Source organism: Ursus maritimus, unplaced genomic scaffold, assembly GCF_017311325.1.
Source record: "Ursus maritimus isolate PB19 unplaced genomic scaffold, ASM1731132v1 scaffold_32, whole genome shotgun sequence".
Classification (NCBI taxonomy): Eukaryota; Metazoa; Chordata; class Mammalia; order Carnivora; family Ursidae; genus Ursus; species Ursus maritimus.
In genome coordinates this window covers 17,203,619-17,230,264 of record NW_024425786.1, presented here as the reverse complement: position 1 = coordinate 17,230,264, position 26,646 = coordinate 17,203,619, and the positions used below count along the sequence as shown (strand labels likewise).

General features: G+C 53.7%; 2 protein-coding genes across 4 annotated transcripts in view; both read left to right on the top strand.

Annotated features, from left to right (window-relative positions):
* ASAP3 (ArfGAP with SH3 domain, ankyrin repeat and PH domain 3) overlaps window positions 1-8,683 on the top strand; it is a 46,935-nt gene extending 38,252 nt beyond the window's left edge. Inside the window, exons 13-25 of one of the 2 annotated variants that reach the window (XM_040618958.1) lie at window positions 952-1,000; window positions 1,128-1,321; window positions 1,410-1,543; window positions 1,776-1,870; window positions 2,106-2,283; window positions 3,213-3,298; window positions 3,445-3,560; window positions 4,124-4,191; window positions 4,286-4,393; window positions 4,534-4,729; window positions 5,561-5,768; window positions 6,308-6,399; window positions 7,358-8,683. In XM_040618958.1, the coding sequence (XP_040474892.1) occupies window positions 952-1,000; window positions 1,128-1,321; window positions 1,410-1,543; window positions 1,776-1,870; window positions 2,106-2,283; window positions 3,213-3,298; window positions 3,445-3,560; window positions 4,124-4,191; window positions 4,286-4,393; window positions 4,534-4,729; window positions 5,561-5,768; window positions 6,308-6,399; window positions 7,358-7,371 (1,538 nt within the window). In that variant the 3' untranslated portion in view covers window positions 7,372-8,683. Of the gene's footprint in view, window positions 1-951; window positions 1,001-1,127; window positions 1,322-1,409; window positions 1,544-1,775; window positions 1,871-2,105; window positions 2,284-3,212; window positions 3,299-3,444; window positions 3,561-4,123; window positions 4,192-4,268; window positions 4,394-4,533; window positions 4,730-5,560; window positions 5,769-6,307; window positions 6,400-7,357 lie in introns of those variants that run through there. The other variant, XM_040618959.1, reaches the window with a different exon arrangement.
* A 3,388-nt stretch (window positions 8,684-12,071) lies between these two features.
* The window catches only part of TCEA3 (transcription elongation factor A3), a 38,534-nt gene continuing 23,959 nt past the window's right edge, over window positions 12,072-26,646 (top strand). Inside the window, exons 1-5 of one of the 2 annotated variants that reach the window (XM_040618957.1) lie at window positions 12,072-12,253; window positions 17,568-17,630; window positions 17,933-18,038; window positions 18,531-18,672; window positions 26,058-26,120. In XM_040618957.1, the coding sequence (XP_040474891.1) occupies window positions 12,185-12,253; window positions 17,568-17,630; window positions 17,933-18,038; window positions 18,531-18,672; window positions 26,058-26,120 (443 nt within the window). In that variant the 5' untranslated portion in view covers window positions 12,072-12,184. The remainder of the gene's footprint in view (window positions 12,254-17,567; window positions 17,631-17,932; window positions 18,039-18,530; window positions 18,673-26,057; window positions 26,121-26,646) is intronic. The other variant, XM_040618956.1, reaches the window with a different exon arrangement.

Here is a 26,646-nt window from a genome sequence, read left to right as displayed (position 1 = left end):
GATTAGTTCTGTAAAGTATATTTGAATGGATTTGGGTAATTCGGCTTTCGAAATAAGTATTTCTTTAAAATTTACTCTTCATCCTTTGGAGGCTTTGGTGCCAGGCTTTATGTGGGGGCCAGTGCAGGCTGAGAAAGACCTAGATCTCATCCTCGGGGAGCTCTCTCTGGCAGGGATGTGATGTGGGGACCCAGAACTGTAAGATGATGGGGAGTATCCAGAAGAGAGGTACAGATACAGCACTGTCAAAGAGAAGGGAGGGGAAGGCCTGCCCTGCGGTGGGGAATCAGGAAAGGCTGCTTGGAGGAGAGAGCATTTGAGTGTAGCCTTGAAGGACAGAGAACTCAAGAGTTTGGGAGAGGCCATTTCGGGAGACAGGATTGGCATGATGAAAGGCATGGGAGCAGGAGAGTGGGTCTGACCACGCTGACCAGAGTACAGAGTTCGCAGAGGAGAGCCATGGGAGATGAGGCCTGGGAATGCCTCTTCAAGGTTTGGACCTTATTTCCTGGCAATAGGGAGCCACAGTGGGTTCTGGAGGGCGGGGGTGGCCTGATCAGATCAGAACCTTGGGCACAACAATCTGGCAGCTGGTACAGGTTGGGGGAAAAGGGGGAGTTGGGGAGCAGGGAGACCAGACAGGAGGTTGAGGGCCCATGTGGGTGGTGGCACTAGGCTCAGAGGATACCCTGCCTCTGAGCTGGGTGGGGTCCTATGCTCTGGGAGACCTCCCCAGACCCTGGAACACAGGGGCCTTGGTGGGATCCTCCTTTGGAGGTGACTTCTGAGAAACTGCCCGTGCTGCCAGCACTACCCTGCCTGCCATTACCCTCCCCACTGCCAGGTGGGCGGAGCCTGGCTGCACAGGGACAAAGCTCCACCTGGACCCCGCGGTTTGGGTGCGGGCTCCTTGGATTTCTGTGGGCTCGACATACCCCCCTCTCCCCGCAGACAACAGGACGTACCACTTCCAGGCAGAGGATGAACATGAGTGTGAGGCGTGAGTGACCCCCCCCACACACAGCCAGCCTGGGGGTGGGGTCAGGGGAGCCTTATCTACCTCCCAGCCTCGGGGGACCCCACCCCTGCGGGTATCACTCCCATGCCACCCTGCACCGTCTCTGTAGGTGGGTGTCAGTGCTACAGAACAGCAAGGATGAGGCCTTGAGCAGTGCCTTCCTCGCGGAGCCCAGCGGGGGCGGCCCGGGGCCCTGGGGGGGCGCCGGGCTGGACGGGGAGCCCCAGGACCTCACGAAGCTGCTCATCGCCGAGGTGAAGAGCAGGCCCGGGAACGGCCAGTGCTGCGACTGCGGGGCTGCAGGTGGGCCGGCGGGGCGGGGAGGGAGGAGGGAGGTGGCAGTGGAGGGGACGGGCCCGCACCTGCAGGCACGAGCCGCTCTCCCTTGCAGACCCCACGTGGCTCAGCACCAACCTGGGCGTGCTCACCTGCATCCAGTGCTCCGGCGTCCACCGCGAGCTGGGCGTGCGCTTCTCGCGCATGCAGTCCCTCACCTTGGACCTGCTGGGCCCCTCTGAGCTGTTGGTGAGGGCGGGGCGGGGCCAGAGGCGGGGTTGGGGCGGGGCTTCGTCGGGGCGGGGCTTGGGCCGACTCGCTCGGCCAAAGGGTTGTGGGATCGGGTGGGCCGGGGCGAGGTGGGGCAGGATCCTGGAGATCCGGAAAGGGGAGGGTCGGAGTCGGGCCTCTGGAGGCTCGGTCCTCCAGGGGGCGCTGTCCTAAGCACCGGTCTTACTCCACCGCTGTCCTGCGACCCCAGCTGGCCTTGAACATCGGAAACACGCGCTTCAATGAGGTCATGGAGGCCCAGCTGCCCTCACATGGCGGCCCTAAACCTTCAGCTGAGAGTGACATGTAAGGGCATTCTCAGACGGGGGTCGGAGGGTGCGTCCTGGCTGGGGATTCTGCTTCCCCAGCTCCCATAGTCTCAGGAGGATCTTGGACCAGAAGTCCGGGAAGGGAGCCGCAGATCTGGAAGAGTCCAGGACCTGGTTCGCGGGAAGGGAGATCCGTAGCTCCTGTGGGGTGGTTCCAGGGGTCAGCGGGGTGGAAGCGGCCCTTGCTCCGAGACTGTGCTTGACTTCGGCAGGAGCACGCGCAGGGACTACATCGTGGCGAAGTATGTGGAACACAGGTTTGCCCGCCGGTCCACACCCGAGCCTCAGAGACTCCGGGCGGCCATCTGCAACCGGGACCTCCTGTCAGTACTGGAGGCCTTTGCTAACGGGCAGGACTTTGGACAGCTGCTGCCTGGGCCGGAGGGGCAGGTGAGGACCACCTCCAAGAGCCACTTAGGCACCACCCGCTCTCACATACTCCCCAGTCCTTCTCCGGGACTAGCTGTCACTCCCCTCTACCCCACCTCTGACATCTTCTCCGACCCCACCCGTCGGAGGGGTAAATGGGACCGAGGGCTTCAGTCAGGCGGACCTGGGCCAGAGTCGTGGCTCTGCCTTTTCCTAACTGCGCGACCTAGAGCGGGTTATTTAACTTCTCTGAGTCTCCGTTTCTCATCTGTGAAATGAGTGGATGATAGCACCCCCAGGGTTGAAGTGAGAATGAAGTCATGCATATAAAGGCCCAAGCACATAATATGTGTACAAGAAATGTTAGTATCTTTCCTTTTTCTTGACGAGCCTTGGACATGGGTAAGGGTGAGTCAGATTAGATCAGGGAAGGCTATTGCGTTGGTGGTTCTGGTAGCAAACATCACATGAGCCAGGGGGGTGGGAGGGGAAGGGTATCAGAGACATTCGAAAGGTTAAATTGACAGGAGCTTCTGACTGTACATGAAAAATGGATGTCATGTCTTTGAACTGACTGATACCTTGGTGGGGCCGTCCAGTGGGCAAGAGGGTGCAGCACTTAGGTGAGGTAAGAATTTGGAACAGCCTGCAGGTTCGCTGAGCTCTTGGGGGGGCCAGTGAAGGAGAGGAGCAGAGAGAGAAAGCCTGGGGCTAAGAACCAAGTTTGGGAAGCACTGGGGACAAGAGGAGGCAGAGCCACGGAAGGAAGCATGAAGGAATGGTCTCTCGCCCTCCTGCCAAACATGAGGCTCCCTCCCTGCGGTCTCCTCTCTCAGGGTTCTGACAGCTTTCTATCTGGAGGTGTCGGGGGCAGCAAGAGTTCGAGAGGGTGATACCGGGTTGGGGGCAGGTGAACTGGGGGAAACTCAGAGGTGTGGACGTGTACTCAGGTGCCTGGAGAGCTCGCCCTGCACTTGGCCATCAGAGTCGCCAGCCCCGCCTCCTTGCCCCTGGTGGACTTCATCATCCAGAATGGGTGAGAACCTCCCTGCCCATCTGCCCACCTCCTCGTCCTCCTCCACCCCCTCCCCGTTCCTTTCTCTTCTCCACAGTCCTTCCCCCTCCCTCTTTTTCTCCCTTTGACCCCTTCCCCTGTCTGTTCCTCCCTGACCCCCCCCCCAGAGGTCACCTGGACACCAAGGCTGCTGACGGAAACAGCGCTCTGCACTGGGCTGCTCTCTACAACCAAGCTGACTGCCTCAAGCTGCTGCTGAAAGGGAGAGCTTCGACTGGCACAGGTGGGGCTCCCAGCACTTCCCCCAGCCAACTTCTGTTCCTTACTACCCCTCCTGTGGAACTTCCTGCCTTCTGCCCAGACCGAGAGCGCTGGTAACAAGCATGGACTTTGCAGACAGACTGGGGTTCTAATCCTGGCTTGCCTCTGACCACCTCGGTGACCTTGGGATTTGTCCATTCATCTCTTGAACCTCAACTTCCTCATGTGTAAAATGGGTATAATACCACTGACCTAGTAGGCCTGCGAAGAAGATAAAATGATGTTTCTGGAAGTACTTAACCAAATAAATACTAGCTGAACTCAAATAATAGTGATTATGATAGCCACTCTTTACTGGCATAGCAACACCTCAGAACAACCTCATCAGAAAATTACGAGTATTATACTCATTTTATAGATAAGAAAATCAAGGCCCAGGGAGGCTAAGTAACTTGCCCAAGATCACACAGCCAGGAAGTAGCAGAGCCAAGATTCAAACACAATCTGATTCCAGAGGCCCATCGTAACCTCTAAACTATAATGCCTTTTGACCTTGACCATGACCCTTGACTTTGCCCCTCACAGTGAACGAGGCAGGAGAGACAGCTCTGGACATAGCCAGGAAGAAGCAGCACAAGGAGTGTGAGGAGCTGGTGAGGTCTAGGAAAGGAGGGGAAGCCCCTGACCCTTTCTGTCTCTCTGCTGAGCCCCTGACCCTCTGAACTGCCAGGACTTTGTTATTGGCAGCTGGAGCAGGCCCAGGCCGGGACCCTTGCCTTCCCCCTGCACGTGGACTACAACTGGGGAATCTCCACTGAGCCTGGCTCTGACAGTGAGGAGGACGAGGAAGAGAAGGTGCGTCCCCGCCCCGTCTCGTCTCTTGGACCTCTGTGAGACAGCAGATGGAAAGAGCCCGACTTGGCCTGGTGGGGAGAGGGGCAGGGCTGACCTGGAGGAACCCGACTATCCTTTCTCCCATACTTTTGCCCCCGCAGCGCTCCCCTCTGAAGCCCCCAGCCCAGGCCCGCTGGGCCAGCGGGAGGGTTGACCTCAGCAACAAAACCTATGAGACCATCGCCAGCCTGGGATCAGCTGCCCCTCAGAGCCAGAATGAGGCCTGCCCCCCACCCTTGCCGGTCAAAAACCCTTCTCGGACCGTGGTCCAAGGGCGTGCAGGACATGCCAGTGGAGGTACGGCTGCCCACAAAAATGCTCGTCGTACCGTTCACGGAGGGTCTCCTGTGTGCCGGCGCGGCGCTAAGGCTGCGCGCGTTAGTCCACGCCACCCTCCCGCCCTCGCAGTCAGTTGTCAGGTGGAGGTTATCATCTCCCCCTTTCAGGTAAAGGAACAGAGATGTTAAGTAATGTGTCCGAGATCCCACAGCTAATAAGTCCCCGATGTGGGATCCAAACCCAGGTCTGTCTTCTTCCAAATTCCTCGGTGCTTCACTTAAAAAGGGAAAGAAACATTTATTGGCCGTCCACTTTGTCTCCTGTATTTTGGGGGCTACCGAGACACAGTCTAGTGGGGGAGATAAAAGCCCGAATGCAATTCATTACAATATTAGACGCAATGGTATAGAATGTAAATTACCCCCTCCCCCCACAAAAATGTCAATATCAAAAGCACTCGAATTTGAGTGTTCTGTTGACAGTATTTCAGCTCCTGGCTGGTCTCAAGAACTGTTTGTTCAATGAGTGAAGAGGCTTGTTCTGAGAGCTCAGGGGAGGGGTGGTTGAGGAAGGCGTCCTGTCGCGGTAGCATCTGAGCTGAGCCTGAGGGATGAGCAGAGGAGTCCAGACCGAGGAGCAAGGGGAGCAGAAGCAGAACAGTGCGTCAGCGTGGCCTAGCTGTCATAGCCAATGAGACCCAAGCATGGTGGGGAGAAGTTGGAGGGGAACACCAGACAGGTGGGTGGCGTGGGGAGTGGGGGCAGCCGTGATAGGCCCGAGAGGCCAAGGACTCTTGAAATTGAGAACAGAGTAAGAGATAAAGACGGGTGTTATCACTTCTGATTCCAGATCGTTCTGAAGTCCCCAGCCTGAGCTCAGAGCCCTCCGCAGCCCCTGAGAGCCTAGGCAGTCCAGCCTCCACCCCATCCAGCCTCATGAGCCCTGTGGACGCTGCGGGTCCCACCCAAACCCCGCCCAGCTCTGAGGAGGGCCCCTCCCGACCCAGCCTGCCATCTGGAACCACCCCTGCGGAGACGTACCCCCCGGTCAGGTTCAGGTAAGAGCCCAGCTATGCAGCTGAGCAAGTTTCCCGACCCCTCTGTACATCATTTATTTCCTCACCTGTCACTGGTGCCTCCGTGAAGACTGGGACACCTCCCAGCTCTGAGACCCATGACTAACGCGATATGCTAGCCCTTGAGTGGAGGGTGAGTGGACCCTTCGCCCTTCAGACACCTGCCCCGAGACCCGCCTGGAGAGCTGGGAGGAGCCTGGGGCCCAGACTGCTGTAGATGGAGTAGAGAAGGCTGAGTCCCGCCGTGTGGCTCTTTCTAGAGGTTCTAGTGGGATCTCTGCTGTGTCCCATCTCCAACCCACGATCCAGTCCTTCCTTCCCCGCAAACAACCCTTTCAGGTTGGAGTCTGGGGAGTAGGTGCAGGAAAGCTCCAGTTCCAGGCCTGTGATGGCCCCAGCCTGGGGGCCCTGGAGGACTCTCTACCCACCTGTCTTGGGCCCCAGTCTGTACCTGAGTGCTTTCTCCCCCACTCTAAGGGGCTCTCGGCATGAGGTCACCTTGGCCTTTCCCTGCCTTCCAGCTCCGAGAGCACTCGCTCCTATCGGCGGGGTGGACTGGAGCCTGGAAGACTGTCCCTCAGCCAGGCAGCGTCTGCCCACAAGGAACATGCTGGTATGATCTCTGGGACTGTGGTTTGAGGGGCGGGGGCAGGACACCTGGGAGGCAGCGTGGGTCAACAGTACATGGTTGGGGTGGAGTCCTGGGGACCTCTGCCCATGACCGGAGTACGTAGGAGGCCGGGTGGCCACAGTTTACCCCTGGTGCGCCCGCTTCCCACTTCAGCCCGGGACGTATGAAGCTGGGGAGGGCCCAGGTCTTGCGGGATGGCAGAGGTGATGAGGCCCGAGCTGTGGCTTCTCTCCAGGGGTGGATGAGCAGACCTGGGTCAGCCAGGCTGGTGGCCCACTTCCCTGTAGTGAGGCAGGATTAGGGCAGTCGTATAGCGGCCCTTGGTTTGCCTGACTGTCCCCTCGTGTAGGAGTCTCCTGGAATCCACTCAGACTGCCAGCTCCCAGGCAGAGGTGCATGTGACAGGGACACGGCAAGAGCTGTCACCCTGAATCCGGCTTCTCCCTGCTGAATCACGAAGCCTCTCACAGTTACCCATAGTTAGTTGGGGAACCTGGGAGTGGGCACAGGACAGGGCCAGTTGGCTGAGCACAAAACCACGTTTCTTGTTCCCCTGGGGATCCCTCGGGGGTGGCAGTGGTTGTCTGTGCTGGGAGTGGGAGACAGCAGGGGCAGGAGCTGGGTCTCTCTGAAGAATCATCATCCTCAGTCCGTTAAAGTCAGGCGCCAGATCCCAATCTGTGTCCACAGCCAGGTGTCTGTCACCCAGCATTTAGCGGATACCTGTTGTTGAGACGTGTGTGATGAGAAGAGCTCGGGCTGTAGGATGTGGAGGACTTGGAAAAGTGGCTTTGCTTCTTCAAGCCTTGGTTTGTTGTCTGTTAAATGGGGGATAATGTCATCTATCCGTGCTAGGACAGTGGTGGAACAGAGGGAGAGAAACAGTTGGTATATAATACAGGTACTTAGAACATGGCAATTTTCATTCTTCTCTCCCCAGGTTGGCTTCACTGAGGAGAGGGCTCCAGGACAGGGGTTCTCCTGGAAGATCTGTGCAGCCTTTGCGAGGCTAGCTCCTTGCATGCCTGAACTCGCCCCATGTTGGACCCCAATGTTCAGAGCTAGGACTTGAGCCCGCAAGACTGGGGAGCTGAGGTGTCCGTTCCCTTGGGTCTTGCTCTGTCTGTCCCTTGTGCCTCTGTGGCTGGCCTTCCTCCCTGCCGTGGGCCTGTGCCCCCTCCAAGGATACGGGCCCCTTCCATGTTAGGGCTAATGGCAATTCCTTCCCCTCTGTCCCATCACCGCCCATGGAGCCCTATGGCTGGGTCTGAGAACTCATGAGCTAGCTTTAGCTGCAGAACCCTCAATCTCTCACCAGACCAGAATGTTTCTTCCATCAGCCTGGGGGCTCCCTAAGAGTAGGACCAGCCCACCTCCATCTTCCAGACCAGAGATTCTGCCAGCCAAGGGGCTGTCTTCTCGGACATTCACTGGTCTAGTATTCCTTTACTGAGTTCCTCTCTATGTCCAGATGCCACATGAGTAAGACAAGGGTCTCGCAGATGTGGTCCCTTGCTAGGACGCTGATCCCAAAGGCTGGGCTTGGGAATGGGCAGGGGTAGATTCCAGGGGATGGTCCTGGGCCCATCAGCTGCCTTACCCCGATAGGACACTGCATTGTCTACAGCTCGCATCCATTCTGGTTGGCCAGCGCTCATGCGGTACTGGCTGTTAAGTAAATACTCACTAGCACTCCTTTCGAGGGACAGCACAGCCCTCCCGGGGACCTGCTCTATTCCCCAGCCAGGAAGTAGACTAGGAGTAACCCCCGTTTGCCTACTCTCCTTGATGTAACAGGAAAGAAAGGTCTGGGATGATTGACCTTCCCTTCTCCTTTTTCTTTGGTCAACTCAGGAGCCTTCCAGTCTTGGGGGTGGAAAGAGCTAAGAAAGGAGGAAGGGGAATAATAGGAACGGGAAGGCAGGGGCTAAAGGTTCTGCTTCCCAGTCCCAGAAGTGCCACCGTGACTTTCAGCCCCATATTAGAGAACAGGTACAGCTAAGCCATCATCAATCTCTAACACAGTTTTATGGGCACCGGGCGCTGGGCCCTGGCAGGGATGGACCAGGCCAGACAGGAGAGGCCGGAGGGTGCCAATGGCCAACGAAGCAGTCTGGCTCGGGAGGCTGGGCTGTTTACCCTGGAGGCCTGACTGGTCTGGGATCCTACAGGAACGGGGTTGTCTTCTGGGCCTCCAGCGTCTGGTTTTATTCATCTCAGACTTGTTATCTCACTCATCTCTAATAAAAGATTTTTTTGGATAAGATTCCAGTGGTTTCATTTGTGGGATCTGAAGAATAGGGAAGGGGTGGAAATCCTGGGGCCTGGAATTCTTTCTCTGGACCTGCTAAGGAAGATGCCTGGTTTGAAGCAGCGCAAACAGAGGTTTGCAACCAGGGCGGTGTCACCCCAGGGGATGTTTGGCAATGTAGACTTTTTTTGACTGTTCCAACTGGAGGGTGCTACTGGCATCTAGCGGCTAAAGGTCAGGGACACCATCCTCCAGTTCACAGGTCAGCCCCCACAACAACGCATCAGCCCGGCCTGAATGTCCAGAATGTTAATGTCCAGGTTCAGAAACACCGGTGCCACGGAAGTTTTGGCTGGAGGAGCCGGGAGCCCAGCAGTTGAAGTCGGCCACAGTCCTTGTCTCAGTTTGAGGTCGGTCCCCTGAGACAAAGACTTGGGGGCACATAGTTTATAATTTGCAAGGTGATCCCAGGAAATGTAATGAGGAAGTAGGGAGTGGAACAGTGGGTCAAAAAGCAATACGGGGTGTGTTAACGAGGGGCTACCCCCGTGCAGTAGGGCTTATCTTAGGGAACCTTTGAGAGACTCTTGATTAGAACATGTCTTTGGGGGGTGCCTGGCTGGCTCAGTCGGTTAAGCATCTGCCTTCAGCTCAGGTCACGATCCCAGAGTCCGGGTTCAAGCCCCGCATCGGGCTCCCTGCTCAGCAGGGAGTCTCCTCTCTCTGCCCTTCACCCTGCTTGTGCCCTCTCTCGCTCGCGCTCTCTCTCTCAAATAAATAAATAAAATCTTAAAAAAAAAAAAAAAGTTCTTTGGGGCACCTGGCTGGCTCAGTTGGTAGAGCATGCCCCTCTCGATCTTGGGGTCATGAGTTGGAGCCCCACGTTGGGCGTAGAAATTGCTTTAAAAAAATTAAAAAGAACGTGTTTCTGAGTTGTCCCACCGAAAGTGAAAAAATTGGTGTGTTTACCACCAATTCTGGTTTCTCACTGGCTGAGGGTCCTTCCTGCAGATGTCAATTCCCAAGCACCCCCAGCCTGCTCTGAAGCCCTCATTCCGAGCTGTGGGCAGGTGTTGGAAGTACGTCCAGGCACGGCCTGCTGTGATGGCCAAGTGAGGACGGGTAGACAGAGGGACTACAGTGGGTACCAACAGCGTCTGATACGGTTGAGCAGTGCGACTCTGGGCTTCTCTGAGCCTCAGTCTTCCCATCTGTACAATGAGGAGATTGGACTTGATGTTTTCTTAGGGTCCTTTAAGCCCCAATGACGCAGGCATCTTGGCTTCTGTTGATGTCATACAACTCAGGCTGAGAACTGTGGGGAACTTGGAGGAAAATCAACTCTCCTTTTTTTTCTTTTTCTTTTTTTTAAAAGGCGATTTTGGGATGCCTGGCTGGTTCAGTCAGTGGAGTGTTTGACTCTTGATCTCGGGGCTGTAAGTTCGAACCCCACATCGGGTGTGGAGGTTACTTGAAAATAAAATCTTAAAAAAAAAAAAAAGGCAATCCTGAGTAACTTCAGACAGCTGTCCCTTCAACCCAGAGGTTGCTTGGGAGTTGGCCAAGAGACCTCCCCACATCCCAAAATGATAAAGTCTAACCTCCTAAAAGTGGCCCATAATGCTGGCGTGGTTAGACCACACTCACCTCCGGCTTTCTGCCCTGTCTCCCCCCAAACCAGCCTCTATGCTACAGCCCCACAATATTTCAGTTCTTCCAACCCTGACATCAAGCACACTCCCATCCCTAAGCTTTGCACATTCAGGACTCCAGGAGGACTGTCTTGTTCCTCTCTGGATGCCCAGGGCTAGAACCGCCTGGCACATAGTAGGTGTTCAATAAATATATGTTGAATGAATGAATGATTGTTTCTTCATCTCTCATGTGAACACTCCCTTCCTGCCCCCATCTCCCACCCTTGCACTTCTGCCCCAAAGTTTTTTTTTTTTTTAAGATTTTATTTATTTATACAGAGATAGAGACAGCCAGCGAGAGAGGGAACACAAGCAGGGGGAGTGGGAGAGGAAGAAGCAGGCTCATATCGGAGGAGCCTGATGTAGGGCTCGATCCCAGAACGCTGGAATCACGCTCTGAGCCGAAGGCAGATGCTTAACCGCTGTGCCACCCAGGCGCCCCTGCCCCAAAGTTTAAACTTCATTTCTTCAGAGCAGATGACCCCTCCACTGGAGCAGATCCCCTCAAATGTGTCCTTAAAGTGCCCTCACTTCTTCCTGACCCTCCCCCCAGTTGTGATAACACAGAATTGACTGCATCCAAATTTGCTTAGGCTTTCTCTCGTCCATAGACTGCATCTCAAGCTTGCTGGGACCCCTCTGTGTTGTCACTTGGAGACTCAAAATGCATTTGTTGAATGAAAGAAAAACCCACCCTTTCCTACCACAGTCCCAGGTCACTCAGCAGCAGAGGAGTCGTGACCCAGGCTGCAGTGGGGTTCTCTAAAGTTCTCTCAAGCGAGTCTGGAGATGTCGCTGAACACCTGGAGCCATCGTGCCCCACCCTGGACACAGCATTGACCACTTTTCATGCTTCCCCTCCAGGTCCCTAAGCCCCTCTTCCAGCAAAAGGATAATTTTGCGCTAATTAAGCTCACTAGTTTAGGACTCTTCCCGGGTCCGCTGGGTACACTTGGAAGGTCCTTCCACGGGAACACAGATGTGTGCACAGCTTTGGGGGCACAATTCTCTTTTCTTCCTTTCACCTGAGAAGAGCCTTGCAGACCCAATCCCAATGAGGAAGCAGTGGCCTGACCTGAATAAATTAGGGGCATCCATGCACCTGGGTCAGTATTTCTCAAAGTTTGTTGCACCTAAGAATCCCCCAAACCCTCACGACTGAGAGAGCAGTCCTGGGGCAGCCCCCCCTGCTGCACTCGGGGGAGCTTGTTAGAAACGCAAACCTCACTACGGCAAACGAAACAGATGGAACTGGAGGGCCTGGATACACGCGTGTACACAGGCCGTGGCCCGAAGGAGCGAACACCAGCAGCGCAGAGCTGGATTTGACCACCGCGCAAGAAACACGATCCGAGTGCCCCAAGTTGCCTGCACTTGGGCGCAGGCACGGAGCTAGGGCCGCCCGCTTGGAGCTGCGACGACCCTGCAGGGACGCTGGAGCCAGGACTCCTCCCCGAGCGCTGGGGCACCCTCGGGCTCTCGTGTCCGGGGACCACGGGCTCCCCACTTGCCAAATCTCCCTTTGGCAGAAGGGCCGAGGTGCAGGGCCCTCTCTCGCAGCCTCGTCCCTCTCGGGAGGCCAGGCCCGCCAGCGCGGGCAAACTTTGCCCGGGCGAGTCCTTGAAGTCTATATTTAGTGCACGTCACCCCTCCCCCCTGCGGTTGCGAGGCGGGCGGGCCGAGGGGGGTGTGGGTAGGGGAGAGCCCCGCCCCCGCAGGCGTGTGTGTCGTGTGGGTTTGGGGCCCGCGCCTTCGCGCGCCCTCCGCCTTTGCGCCTCCGGCAGCCCCGGCGCCCCTCGCCGGCCGGGCGTCGCGCGCCAACATGGGCCGGGAAGCGGAGCTGCTGCGGATCGCCAGAAAGCTCGAGAAGATGGTGGCCAGGAAGAACACGGTGAGGCTGCAGGGTTCGGGCCACCCCCCGCCCCCGGGAGGCGCGGCGCGTGCGAGCCGGGAGTCCCGGGGGCGCGTGCTGGCCCGGCGCCCGGGAGGCGCGTGCGGGACGCCGGGGCCCGAGGGAGGCGCGGCTGGCGCACGACGCAGCGCCCCTTGGGGACTGCTGGGATCCACGGGGTGGGCGTGTGCAGGGCCCAGGGCGCTGGGCAGGGTCGTGCGGGCCCCACAGACGAGGCTTGTGCACACCCTTCTGGACTAGTGGGGTTCGGGGGCCCTGGGTAGCTTGAGCCGGGCCCGGGAAGGCGAGTGAAGACATCGGGACCTGGAAAGGGACTTTCGGAGTCCGGGGACTCAAGGCGTGTGCAAAGTCTGGGGAGTGGCGGCGACAGCGGGGCGGGAGAGAAGGAGGAACGGCGGGGGTTGAGGGGGGTGGATTACAAAACCCTGGGTAGACCGAGAACGGGCAAAGCAACTTGAGCTGATGTGGGGTGCTGAGCCGCCTCTATCCCTCAGCCCGGTAGTGGTTCTGGGGTGGAGCCGCAAGGGACCGCGGATCCCACAACCTCACAGCTTGCGGGCGCCAGGAGCGGTTCTACTTGCAACTTTCCCTTAACTTGGCCGCAGGGTGGGGCCCGGGCGGGCGGGGGCCGAACAGGTGCCCGGCAGCTACGGGCCCCCTCGGAGACAGCGGGGCGGGGGAAATGGGGACGGGCTGTAGGCCTGGGCTGGGGAGGGGGGGCCAGCCCAGAGGAGAATCCAGACTGACGGCCCTACCTGCGGGGCCCTGGACTCTCACGCCGACTTGAAGTTAATGTTTGATCCTCACCGTGATCTTTGCCTCAAGCTGGCGGCCACCGTGTTGCCTGGCCAGAGCAAACTTGGCCTTGGGTCTGGGAGGGCCTGGGCACACCCGGAGAGGGAGGAGAGGAGAGCGTAGCCCTTGAGACTGTCCCCTCACCTCACCCGGTACCAGGGCTCTCCTAGTCCCACCATCCATAGCCCGGTGCTGGAGCGGGACCTGTCTTTCCAGCCCATTCTGTGACTCTAGGAGCTTGGGAAAGGGATGGACCCTAAGGGGAGCTTTAGAGCAGGGAAGAAGGAAGAGTCACCGGAGCCCTGGAGTTTGTCAAGCAGCCCTAGAGTAGCCACAGTGAGTGCGTGTCCGTATAAAGGCCAGTCTGCCAGTTTCCTCACCTGTAGGGCAGAGATGAGATTATCTGCCTCCCGGGAAGGAGTCTCTGCCGGCAGTGGTGAGGGTGGAAGATGTGTAAGGCCCTCGGGAGGACTTGCATGGGTGCTTGGTGAGAGTTAGAGAATGACACGTGCCTTTGCACAGCCAGGCAGGACACAGAAACCCGCGGAGTCTGCTGGGAGCCCATCACCCTTACACGCCCAGCCTCCCCCCACCCCCCTTCCCGGATCCTCCAAACCCCGTGAAACTGACCTCGCATCCGAGGGCACTTTCCCAGCTGGGAGCGGTGGAGCTCAGCCCCCGCCCGGCTGCTGAGCTGAACTCCACCTCACAGCCCTGCTCCTTGCTGACCCCCGGACTTGGGCCAGCAGATTCTGGGCAGGGGGCAGGGGGGGTGGGACTGGGACACCTGAGGATAAGCAGTTTTGGGGGAGTAGAGCTCTGGCTGAGGAGGAAGGGACCTGCCCTGGCTTCCCCCTCACTCTTTTTCTGGCCCTGGGCTCACCGCTCTGCTTTCCCTCTCTGGACCTCAGTGTCCTCTTCTGTGGAATGGGAAGAGGAAACCGTGTGCCTGGGGATGGATTCCTGCGGAAGTGCCCAGAGCTCTGTGCAGGGAAGAGGCCAGGGTGGCCACAGGGTCTCTGTAGACAGAGCTCCTGTACAGCCACGTCTGCGCCTGGGCTCTCGGCAGCGTCTGGGTGGGCACAGAGCTCTGGGCCTGTGGCCGAGAGAGGTGGGGCCTGCTCTGGGAGCAAAAGCGGGCCCGCCCAGCAGTGGTTAGGGAGAGGAGGACACACTTCCTGTAAGAAGACGGATCCTCCACGTTGCAGCTCAGGCCTGGGGTTTGCTGCCAATTCCTGGGTCCCAGCAACTTACTTAGGGCTTTTGTCAGACGCTGTGAGCGGACAACTGAAGCAGCCTGAGACCCACAGCCGAACACCGACAGCCACAGCGACACATACACACAATGACACACGACAAACATAGCTCCACACACACACGCAGCCACACGCCGCAAGAGCTCGACAGGCATCTACACACGTAACTGCAGAGGAGACGTGGCCACTGGCGCTGACGTGACGGACACACCGACCATTATGTTTCCAGAAAGACACACACATGTGTGCACCACACAGCCTCCCCCGAACACTTGCCTGCTCAGAGATGATAACACAGGCATCATCCCGCAGAGACGCACAGACACACTGCTGGGAGCCGCATCTACGCAGCTCCGCACGTGGACCAGGGATACTGCTGGCTGCACACCCCATCCCCGTGCAGCGTCACACCCAGCAACTCTCGCGCGGGGCTCTGTGAGCCGGCCATAGCCGGGGCTCTGGCTGTTTCCAACATGACCCAGCTGTACAGACGGACATACAGACACACACCCGGTGGTGAGCTGCAACCAGCTGAACAGCCACGGTTGATTTTTCAGGAATTTTGCAAGCTGGTTGTGAAATACAGCCGTTCTTTTATTTTTTTAATTGATGATAGTTGACATCCCACGTGACATCGGTTTCAGGTGTACAACGTAGCGATTCATCAGCTCTGCACATTACGCCGTGCTCACCACAGAGGCAGCCCCCCCCGTCACCCTACCATGCTGTTAAAATACCATTGACTTGGGGCGCCTGGGTGGCTCAGTCGGTGAAGCATCTGCCTTCGGCTCAGGTCGTGACCCCAGGGTCCTGGGATCGAGTCCCGGGTTGGGCTCTCTGCTCAGTGGAGAGTCTGCTTCTCTCCCTCAAATAAATAAATAAATGAATACATAAATAAAATCTCTAAGAAATAATAAAATAAAATACCATTGACTACATTTCCTATGTAGAGCCATTATTTTTAAAATTAAACGACATACTTAGAGTTAAAGAAATTACATTAAAAACAAAGGTAATAAATACTGCGAGATCATCACTGCTAATTGTTTTACTACATTTCATCCTCATCTGCGGTCTAGCGCTGACTTACTTGGATTGCATCAACACGGTGGAAACAGCATATAATGTGTGGCTCTGCACATCTCCTCCCAGGATCTCCTTTAGTTCAGGGACAGCACACTGGTAGCTTGAAATTGGCCACAGGAGGACTAGTGATGCTACGGAAATTGACAAACACTACACATGAGGTGGTTTTTTCCTTGAGAACTGGGCGCTAAACCTTGAGCCGCGCGCCCTGCCCTTACTCAGGTTGCGATTCCGTAATTGCACACATCTAGGCAGCTGTGAGGCCATCTAGACGCAGTTTGTATCGTGCTTAGAGCCGGGGGGCCTGAGCGCGAATCCCAGTTCAATGCCTTGTCACCTGTGATGAAGTATTTAATCTCCTTGTTTCTTGGGTTGCTCCACTGTGAAAACAGGGTAATAATTCGGTAAGAATGGGAGTGGTAATAGTACGTAGCTCGCAGGGCCAGTGTGAGAAAGGAACTAATGCAGGTGTAGGACCGAGAACAGGGCCCAGCACAGAGTAAGCCTTGAATCAGTGGCGCATGCAGAGCTGTATGACTGCATGTTTACGTACACGCACGCATGTCCGCAGGTCAGGCCTCCAGAAACGTACTACAAACCCAAGTTCCGAGGGAGGCTGAGGGCTGACAGAGGGCAGCCCTTGGGATGTGGTCCTGGCAAGGAAGCCTGGCAGGGCGGGGGCTGGCAGCTGGAACGGTGCAATGAGACCAGGGCAAGGGGCATGCAGAGGACACCGTCAGCTGGTGCTGCCCGGGGGACTGATCTCGGGACAGGAGGCAGGGCTGGCCTCTGGGAAGTGGGAGCAGGAGGGAGAAGACTGAAATGGGGCAGGGTTGCTCAGGGTCTGGCAGCCAGCAGATTTTCAGATCTGAGGCTCCTTTGCTCCCCTCCCACTCTCCCTTCCCACCTCTGCTTTCTGCTTTAGTCATTCAGTCGGGGAGCACTGAGCTGTGTGCTAAACCTTGAGGTTTCAGAGATTGAAACAGTCCTCTTTACCCACAAGAAATGAAAGTATCTGTCCATACAAGGACTTGTTCATGGATGCTCCTAGCAGCTTTATTTGTGGCCCAACTGGAAACTTCCCCCAAGTGCCACCAGCAGGTGAACAGATACTCCAGTTGTGGTATTTCTCTACGATGGAAAACGACTCAGTAGTAAGAAGAATTCTTGACCTCTGCCGCAACACAGATGAATGTCGGTTACGCAGAGTGAAAGAAGCCAGAGGAGAAAGCCCATTGCCGTACTCTTTATATAAAACCCTTTAAAATGCACGTTGTATCTAAAGTGACAGCAGAGTCCTGGGGGCCTGGGCGTGGGGCTGGGGTGCAGGGAGGGAGGGGTCACCAGGGGGCACAAGGAAACTTCTGGGGATGACGGCTGTGTTCTTCTCTTGATAGTGATAGTGATGGTTTCATGGGTGTACACAGACGTCAAACGTGCAGTTGATTGCATGTCAGTTATATCCCAATAAAGCTATTAAAAAAAAAAAAAAAGCATGACCCTCACCCCGCAGGAGCTCACAGCCGGGAAGCGGGGGAAGGAAGGTGCAGACACGAAAGCAGTAGCAAGAAGCCGTGAAGTAATAATGTTAGAGGATGAGATGGGGGAGGGGAAAGCGCGCCCAGGAGAAGGAACAGCAGAACCGAGGCCGGGTCAGGGGGCGTGGTTAGAGCCAGGTCCCAGCTCAGGGCAGCTCGGCTGGAGGCCAGCTGGGTGGTAGGAGATGAAGTGAGGGAGCTGGTCTGCGGCAGAATCTTTTCCCTCCCCCCCTCCTCCTTTTTTTTTTTTTTTTAAGATTTTATTTATTTATTCGACAGAGATAGAGACAGCCAGCGAGAGAGGGAACACAAGCAGGGGGAGTGGGAGAGGAAGAAGCAGGCTCATAGCAGAGGAGCCTGATGTGGGGCTCGATCCCAGAACGCCGGGATCACGCCCTGAGCCGAAGGCAGATGCTTAACCGCTGTGCCACCCAGGCGCCCCTCTCCCCCTCTTTCTGTCCCTTGCCTGTCCTTTGACCACATGTCTACCCATATCCTGTAGCTGAGCAGTCTCCCCCCCGCCTCCTGCCCCCTCTGTCCCACCAACACCACACAGTGTCAGAAAGGGACCTGGGGCAGAAGCCATGGCCTCCGTCCTCACCTTGTGGCCTCCCACAGGAAGGGGCTCTCGACCTTCTGAAGAAGCTGAACAGCTGTCAGATGTCCATCCAGCTACTCCAGGTGGGGTGGGGCTGGGAAGCCTTGGGGGCTGTGCCTGGGGGACGGGGAAGACCTTCTGGGGAAGAGAAAGACCTGGGGTGGGGAAGCCCTCCAAGGGTGGGGTCTGGGAGGGATTTCCGATGGGAGGGTCAGGGCCTCAGGTACAGGACCAGGGTTATGACATCAGCCAGGGCTCAGGGCCAGGGCTCTGGAGAGGCTGGGGCTGGGGACAGGGGGCATTGAGCCAGGGCAGGCCTTGCCAATTAGGATGGCCAGTCTTGTGTGTCCATTTGAAGACCAGCCCTGACCCTCTGGCTTTGCAGACAACCAGGATTGGAGTCGCCGTCAATGGGGTCCGCAAGCACTGCTCAGACAAGGAGGTGGTGTCCTTGGCCAAAGTCCTCATCAAAAACTGGAAGCGGCTGCTGGGTGAGAGGGGGCAAGGTCGACCCTGGCCGTGCATTTCTCCCATCTCCTGGGTTGGGACCATGCCTGGCTGATAGCAGGCACTCAGTGTATGTTTGTCGAATGACTTAAGAAATGACAGATCGCCTCTTAAGTGGGGAATGCCAGTGTTGGTCCACACGTGGACCACGTTGTAGACACGTGAGTTTTTGTGTACGTGCGCCTATATGTATGTATTTCCGTGTGCTTGCGTGTTGCATAGAGAGCACCTGTCTATATAGACGCATTTGTATGAACATGGTCTGTGTGCAGATGACTTTCTGGCCCCCTGTGTGAGCGCGGGTTTGCACACATATATGCATGTTGTATGTGCACCTGTGTATGAATATATTTGTGTGTGTGTGTGTGTGTGTACAGGTGTGTTGGGGGCTATCGCTGTCCTCCCTCCCCGAAGTTGTGCTGGGGTCTGCGGAGACAGAGCTCAGTTTGGGAACTATGCTGTGCTTTCATTTTCAGACTCCCCTGGACCCCCCAAAGGAGAAAAAGGAGAGGAGAGAGACAAAGCAAAGAAGGAAAAAGGGCTTGACTGTTCCGATTGGAAGGCAGAGACAGGCCTTTCTCCACCGAGGAAAAAACGAGGCGAAGAGCCCAAAGACAGGTATTTTTTCTGGGTTGGAGAGAAAGGGGCCAACACTTGCCACGTCCTTCTGCCATCGCCTCTGTTTATATAACGTCTCTGTTTATATAACTTCGTTTACTCCTCACGCCCCGGGGAGGAGCTACTGCTCTCACCTCCCACGGGGTCCCCTGGAGCGGGGGGGTTCTTCTTGGGCTCAAACAGACCCGTAAGAACCAAATAGGCCGTCGCTGGCACTGGCTTCAGCTAGGAGGCCGCCCGGGCAAGAGGCGCAGTGGCCCCGCAGGGCAGGCCCAGGCTTTCTCATCTGCTTGGTGACCACACAGTGTGCAGAGCTATTCTCAGTTCTACGTGGGTGCAGGGTAATGAGTCCACAATGGCGCGGTGGGCAGGGAACCCCTGACTTAGAAGACAAAGCTGCTAGGATTCCAGCAGGATTCACTGTCCTCGGGGCAGCCCCCAAAAGCTATGGTTTTCCACTAATTATTTATATTTCATTCAGAGCCCTTCCTGTCTGGACGTAATTTACCAATCAGGGCTCATTTGCTATAAGCAACGTTGCCTAGTAACACAGCTGACATCCCACCCTTGTCAGGGTTCCAGGTAAATGGGGCTAGGAACTCACTTAACCGTTAGGAAAGTAAAGTGTTTTGTTGGCTCTCTATTCAACATTTCCATTTCGTGAGGAGGAAGCCAAAGGTTGGGGAGCAGGGACTTTCCCAAGACCATACAGCTATTATGTGACTGAGTGGGATCACGTCTTTGTCAGACCCCCAGACCTCTGCTGAGAAGAATAGAAAAGTTGTCTGTCTTAACTCCGTGCCCATTCCCCCTTGCCTACCTAGCTGGGGTCCCCCAAATTGCATGACTTCAGAGAGACACAAATGCCTTATCCATGATAGTAGATAAAAGTCCTCATCAATGTATAAATAAATCCTACCCGTTCCCTATGTGACTAGAGCACTTCATTCCTCCGGTGGGCGGGAGGGGGATCTGCATTTGTTCGCCTAATAGGTAAGGAGGCTGTTTTAGATAATACCGCACAGTATCTGATGGTAGATAACAGTAGGTATTATATGGATAATATCATCCATGATTTATCTACATTTTTAACGAACATACCTTTTGACCCAGTATAGCCACTATAAGGAATTCGTTTTAAGGAATTAACCAGATTAGGGGCATCTGGCTGGCTCAGTCGGAAGAGTATGGGACTCTCGATCTTGGGGTTGTGAGTTCAAGCCCCACATTGGGCGAAGAGATCACTTAAAAAAAAAAAGGAATTAACCAGATGAAAGCATAAAGACTAAATGTTGTATGTGTAACATATTTCTGCGAGCATTTCTGAAACATTTTAAATCTCTGAACGCTTTTTAAATGAACGTTAATATAATCCTGTAAAACAAGTGTTTTGCAGAAAACACTTTAGGGAATGATGTTGTCGAAGGAAAGATCTCACCCAGGAGGGAGACATACCTCCACCACACTATTCCCAGTTTGGGTGGTGCAAATAGCTGTGGGGAAGGGTCCTAAATACCCTTCCATGCACAGAACAGTCCCACCCATTGAAAAACCACTTACTATGTTCAAAAAGCTGATAGGGCCTCCATGGAGAGGAACTGCTGGGTAGAAAAAAAATTTAATGACATGGGAAAATATTCACTAAGTATTAAGAGAAGCTGTGTATAACGTAGTATATAGTATGACCCCATTTTTATAACAATTAAGTGAGGGGCACCTGGCTGGCTCAGTCAGTAGAGCATGTGACTCTTGATCTTGGGGTGGTGAGTTCAAGCCCCATGTTGGGCATAGAGTTTACTAAAAAAATAAGTTAAAAAAATTAAGTGAGTTTTATGTATATGTGTAGGAAAAAAGATGAGAAAGATACATACCAGGATGGTAACAGGGATTATATCTGGGTGGTAGGACTGAGAAGTTTTTTCCCTTCTTCTTTTTGCAGATTTCTGTTCTTCTTATTTTTTTCCAATAAATATATACTAATTTTTAAATGAGAAAAAATAATGAAACCATTTTTAAAAAAAAAAGAAATATATCTGTGTGATTATAATTAAGAAAAGCTTCATAGCCTACTACAGTAAAATTTTAAAAATCTGTATTGTTGGGTTTCTTCCCCCAATGATCTTGCATTGCTTCTGAAATCAGAACAAATAATACCATTTAAAAAATAAACAAGTAAGAGTGATAAAAATCTGTTGTAGAAATAATAGAAAATATAGAGAAAAAGAGGGAAAAAAACACCCACATTCTCACCACCCAAAGACAGTCACTCAGTATTTTGGTATATGGTTTTTCTTTCCATTCTCTCTTCGGCGGACTTTCTATATAATTATCGCCAATTTTATAGTCTGCTTTGTAACATGCAATACTTGTCAATTGTTCTGTAATCTTGTTGTTGTATTCCTTTCATGGCACTCATTTTGCAATCGTATCCCGCTTGGAGAAATCCTAACTGACATTTAACTTTTCATATGGCGTGTTGTGTTTTTGCAAAGGGGTTAGAAGCTCGGCTGGCAGGGGCGCCTGGGTAGCGCAGTCGTTAAGTGTCTGCCCTCGGCTCAGGGCGTGATCCCAGGGTCCTGGGATCGAGCCCCACATCGGGCTCCTCCGCTGGGAGCCTGCTTCTTCCTCTCCCACTCCCCTGCTTGTGTTCCCTCTCTTGCTGGCTGTCTCCCTGTCAAATAAATAAATAAATAAAATCTTAAAAAAAAAAAAAGAAGTTCAGCTGGCAGGGAGCCCCCCCTTCTCCTCTGCACGGTGGCCAGTGCGGAGTTAACATTTCCTGAATATCACTAGGCCACCTGTACCCGTGCCTTCCCTGTGTTCGTGCTCTGGCTGGTCTGGCTGCACCTGGGGCCGGTTCTGAGCACCGGGGCCAATGAAGGACTGGGATGGGGAGGGGGTTTATGAGATGAAGCTGAAAGACTAGAGGCTGGACCAATGGGAGAGGATCCGAACGGGACATGGGACTAACTGACCTGTAGAACAGGGAGTACAGGCATCTGGGGGAAGGCGACAGCCTGGACACATGTATTTCCTTTTGCTCCATCCCTGAATCCCATCCCTGAATTAAAGGGATTTTTTTTAAGGCCTACAAGGACGGCAGGTATGGGAGAGGAGACGATTGGAGAGCAGAAAAGCTAATTTCTGGGCTGAACTTGATCACTTATTCACACCCTTAGTCTCTGAGACTCGGTATTGTGGCCTGAAAAATGGGCATCATCTTCTCGGATTGTTTTTCCTTGTAAAAATAAAATGTTTTATTTGTAATGTATTCTGGGGCACCTGGGTGGCTCAGTCAGTTAAGCATCTGCCCTCGGCTCGGGTCATGGTCCTGGGGTCCTGGGATCGAGCCCCGCATCAGGCTCCCTGCTTGGCAGAAAGCGTGCTTCTCCCTCTCTCTCTGCTGCTCCCCCTGCTTGTGCTCTTTCACTCTGTGAAATAAATAAATAAAATCTTTAAAAAATATACAAATAAGAAAATTTTTAAAAATCCATTGTCTAGAGACAAGCACATATAATCATGTATAATAATCCTGTGTTTAAATATATGGATTTCGTTTATGGGCACCTGGGTGCCTCGGTCGGTTGAGCACCGACTCTTGATTTCGGCTCAGGTCATGATCTCAGGGTTGTGAAATTGAGCCCCAGGTCAGGCACTGCGCTCAGCACAGAGTCTGCTTGAGGTCTCTCTCTCCCTCTCCCTCTGCTCCTTCACCTCCACACTCTCTAAATAGATACATACATACATAATACATATAGATCTCGTTTATGTAACCATATATATACTTCCAGACTTTTTTGCATGCATATCACTACCCATAAAATACTTATTGTCACAATAACATGGGATCATATTCCATATATTATTTTATAACTTTTCCATATACATATATTTATTTCAACAGTAAGGCACGTTTAGTATAAAAAGTTTAGAAACTCAAGCACAAAAGAAAACACCAGAAACAACCACTGTTAACATTTTAATGTGTACCTTTCTCATCTTTTTTGTTTGTTTGTTTGTTTGTTTGTTTGGAGAGGGGTGAGGGGCAAAAGGAGAGGGCGAGAGAGAATCTTAAGCAGGCTCCACGCCCAGCACGGAGCCTGATGAAGGGCTCGATCTCACGACCCTGAGATCATGACCTGAGCCGAAATCAAGAGTCGAACACTTAACTGACTGAGCCACCCCTACATTTAACAACATCTTGGCCCCTCTCTGGGACAGTAAGTTGTTAATGCTGGTTTCGCTGCAAAATGAAGCTGTCCCTGGAGGCCAAGCAGGGAATGAGGAGGGTGTCTCCCTACCTTGTGGGGAAAATTAAGTTGTCAGGAGTCCAGTTTCAACTCTATTGGTGAACTTTTCATTTTAGTTTCCTTAATGATGATTCACTATCATTATTTATTGTATAAACACTAACCACATTAGTGATATTTACAATTAAAATGAGGGGCGCCTGTCCGGCTCAGTCAGAAGAACACGCAACTCTTGATCTCAGTGTCGTGAGTTCGTGCCCCATGTTGGGTGTAGAGATTGCTTAACAATGAAATCTCTAAAAAAGTAAAATAAAAATGAAAAATATTTGTCCACAGTGTGCCACTTCCAAAAAAATGAAACCGCTTTTGGACGCCCTCTTCCCGCCCAGTCCCGCTCTACCTCTATGTATAATTCTTCCATCCCTACAGGCAAAGTGTACGAACAATTACGTCCCTGTTTATTTATCTTCTTATTCTATTCTCAGCATTTTTTCTTCTTCTTAAATACGTTTCATAATGATCATTTGCAATAACTGCCGAATATTTCCGGTTTACTCTAGAAAGGAAAGCAATGAAAAAGGGCCAGCAAATGGTGAGTCTCGGGGGTTGAGGCCCACATCTTCCCTCCTTTCTTCCACTGCAAGAGTTCCAGCTTCCCACTCTGGCCTGCACCTGTCCATCCCCATGGGGCATTTGGGGAGGAACCCCGCAGGGGAACTCCCACAGTCCAGTGAGGGATTGGAGGGGCATGTGAAGAAGGGTCTCTCCTCCCCTCTCCCTCTCTGCTGCCTCCCCCTGTGTTTAAGCTGGGGTGAAGGTCTGGAGCCGAATGGGTCTGGCCCACAGGATAATCAGGGCTACCCCTCGAAGCTGCCTCACCCACTGTCTCCCACGCCCCCTGGAGGATGAAGGGGCAGCTGGAAATCTGTACGGGAACATTGCACAGTCTGGAAAACCAGAAATCCGGTGCCCAGCACTATGGGGCGTGGAGGACTTCTGTGTTCTGAAAACTGCAGTAGGGACAGAAATGTCTTCTTCCCAGGCAGCCCCAGGACACTGGTGTTTTCTCCCCATTTGACGGGGGAGGGAACCCATACTCAGACAAGACGACCTGCCCAGGGCAGGGCTGGGATTTCAACTCAGGCCACTGCCTCCCCTTTTAGAGCACCTGTTATACATGCTTGCGTGCATGTAGGAAAGGAACTGGAAGGAACGACCTCAAACCATAGTTACCGCTGGGGAGCTTTCTTTTCCCAGTTTTAGTTTTTCTATCTCTGTATTGGTCGACTCCACAGCATTTGATAACAGATACGTATACAGCGCCCACTTCACACCAGGCATCTTCTACCGGCTGGGAATGAGCCAGTGAACATATTAGATTGGATTCCATGGAAGCAGACCCGGAGACACAGATTCAGGGGCAAGGGGTTTACTTGGGAAGCGATTTCAGGAAATGCAGGGAGAGGAGGGAGGGAAGTGAGACCGGGAGGTGAAGGAAGCCAGCCCAGGGTGTGTTAGCGGGCAGGGTGCTGCTGCGGGCACCCAGGGCTTACATCCTGCTGGGAAACTCTGGTGACCGTGGAGAACACACCTTGGGTTCACCCCCTTGAGGGCAGAGGACGCTGGGGTGTTTATCCACCGATTCCTATGTCTCTGGTTGAAGGCTGCTCCTCGGGTCCTTAGCTCCTCGGCACTTCGGGCCCACCAGCCCGCTGGCACTGGCTGGCATAGAACGCCCTCGAGCATAGGCCGGGGGAGCCCGCAGCGCGGAACCCTTGGGTCCCAGGGCCCTGGGAGAGTGAGTGCCCGAGGGGATGTGAGCTCCGCAAGGACGGTGTCGGTCACAGTGAACGAATCCCGCCAAGTGCTGTGCTTGCGGAATTTACATGGAGGCTGGGCAGATAATATACATGATAAGTAAGCCAATTTTACAGTACGTTAGAAGGGGATGCCTGTGCTGGACTTAAAAGGAAGCCTGGGGTGGGTGCACCTGGCTGGCTCAGTCGGTAGAGCGTCCAACTCTTGATCTCAGGGTCGTGAGTTCCAGCCCCATGTTGGGCATTGAGATTTCTTGAAAGGAAGGAAGGAAGGAAGGAAGGAAGGAAGGAAGAGAAAGAAAGAAAGAAAGAAAGAAAGGAAGAAAGAAAGGAAGAAAGGGAAAAAGGAAGCCTGGGTAAGTGAAATTGGGAGTGATGGTTACGATTTTATAAAACCAATAAAAGGGGGAATGTATTAGCATAACGAGAATGTAGCTTCACGCATTTTGGAGAATACAAACAAATGTTCGCCTCTGATCCCATCGCTCTAGTATAACCATGGTTGTATTTTTTTTTAAGATTTTTATTTTTTTAAAAAATAATCTCTAACCCAATGTGGGGCTCCAACTCTCCCGACTGAGCCTGCCAGGCGCCCTGATTGCATCTTCTTTCAATCTTTCTTCCTCCTAGACATTGGTTTTCTTGTGTCACCTTAGGACTAGTGTACACGTAATTTTGTGTGCTATTTCACTTGCCACTTTAACACAGCTCTACAGTCTGCAAGGCCCGTGTGCCTCTCTGCGCTTCTCCTTAGTAAGGTGCCTGCAGGGGAGGCTGAAGCTGGTGTTCCCCGGCTCCTCGGCTCCTCCTGAGAACAGGCAGTCCCAGGAATGCCAGTCTGCATGGACTCCAGCAAGCCAAGGCCTGCCTGACAGCAAGGAGGAGGGGAGCCTGCTGAGAATTCATTATTAATAATTAGTAATATAAAGTAAAGGGGCAGGGGGTGCCTGGCTGGCTCAGTTGGTAGAACATGTGACTCTTGACCTGGGGGTTTTAAGTTCGAGCCCCACTCTGGGTATAGAGATTACTTAAAAATAAAAAATCTTTCCAAAAAACCATTAGTAATATATGGCACAACACACGTGACGGCACGTTCTTAGGCTCCCTTCCCTTGATTGCTTCATTTGACGGAGGGGAGCTGCAGGTGACCCGCCCGCAATACCTGCAGCTTCATCTCCAGGCGGCCGTGGCTCAGGTGGGTTCCATCATCCTCAGCCCAGCAGGCCTGGCTCCCAGACGCTTCCTCCCCAGCCTCTGAGCTCTCTAGATCAGTCCTGGGGCTAGCTTACGAGAGTCTCATCTCCAATTTCTCTTTCAGGAGAGACTCAGTGGACTCCAAGTCTTCAGCCAGCTCCTCTCCAAAAAGGCCATCAATGGAAAGGTAAAAGAAGCCATGGGCTTCTCCATCCCAGAGATCCTGTTCAGCATAAGCTCCCCTCTCTGCTTTTGTGGAAGAAGCCCCGGGGCAGGGGAAAGGAAGAAACCTCGTGTATTATGTTGCTTGTGAATTCTAGGACCCGCACAGTAAGACTGAATGGGACCCGGAATCAGAGGGATGGCTCCTTTACTGGGATGGCTGACCAGTCACTGTTGCCCCGTCACTATCTAGGGAACATTCTCAAGGTCACGTTGAACCCAGTGAGGACAGAGGTCTTGAGAGCCCATCCCTGGAGTGGGATCTCTGGGTTTGGTTACCTGAAATCGCATAAATCATCAAGTTATGTATTTAGCAAATATTTATTGAGGGGCAACTATGTGCCAGGGACTGTTCTAGGTGCCAAGGATAAGCAATGAACCGAAGAAAAATCTCTGCAGTCATGAGGCCTAGGTTCTGATAGGGGGTGACAGGCCATATATAGAATTCAAAAGTCAGGCAATGATTTAGAAGTTGACGAGCATTATGGAAA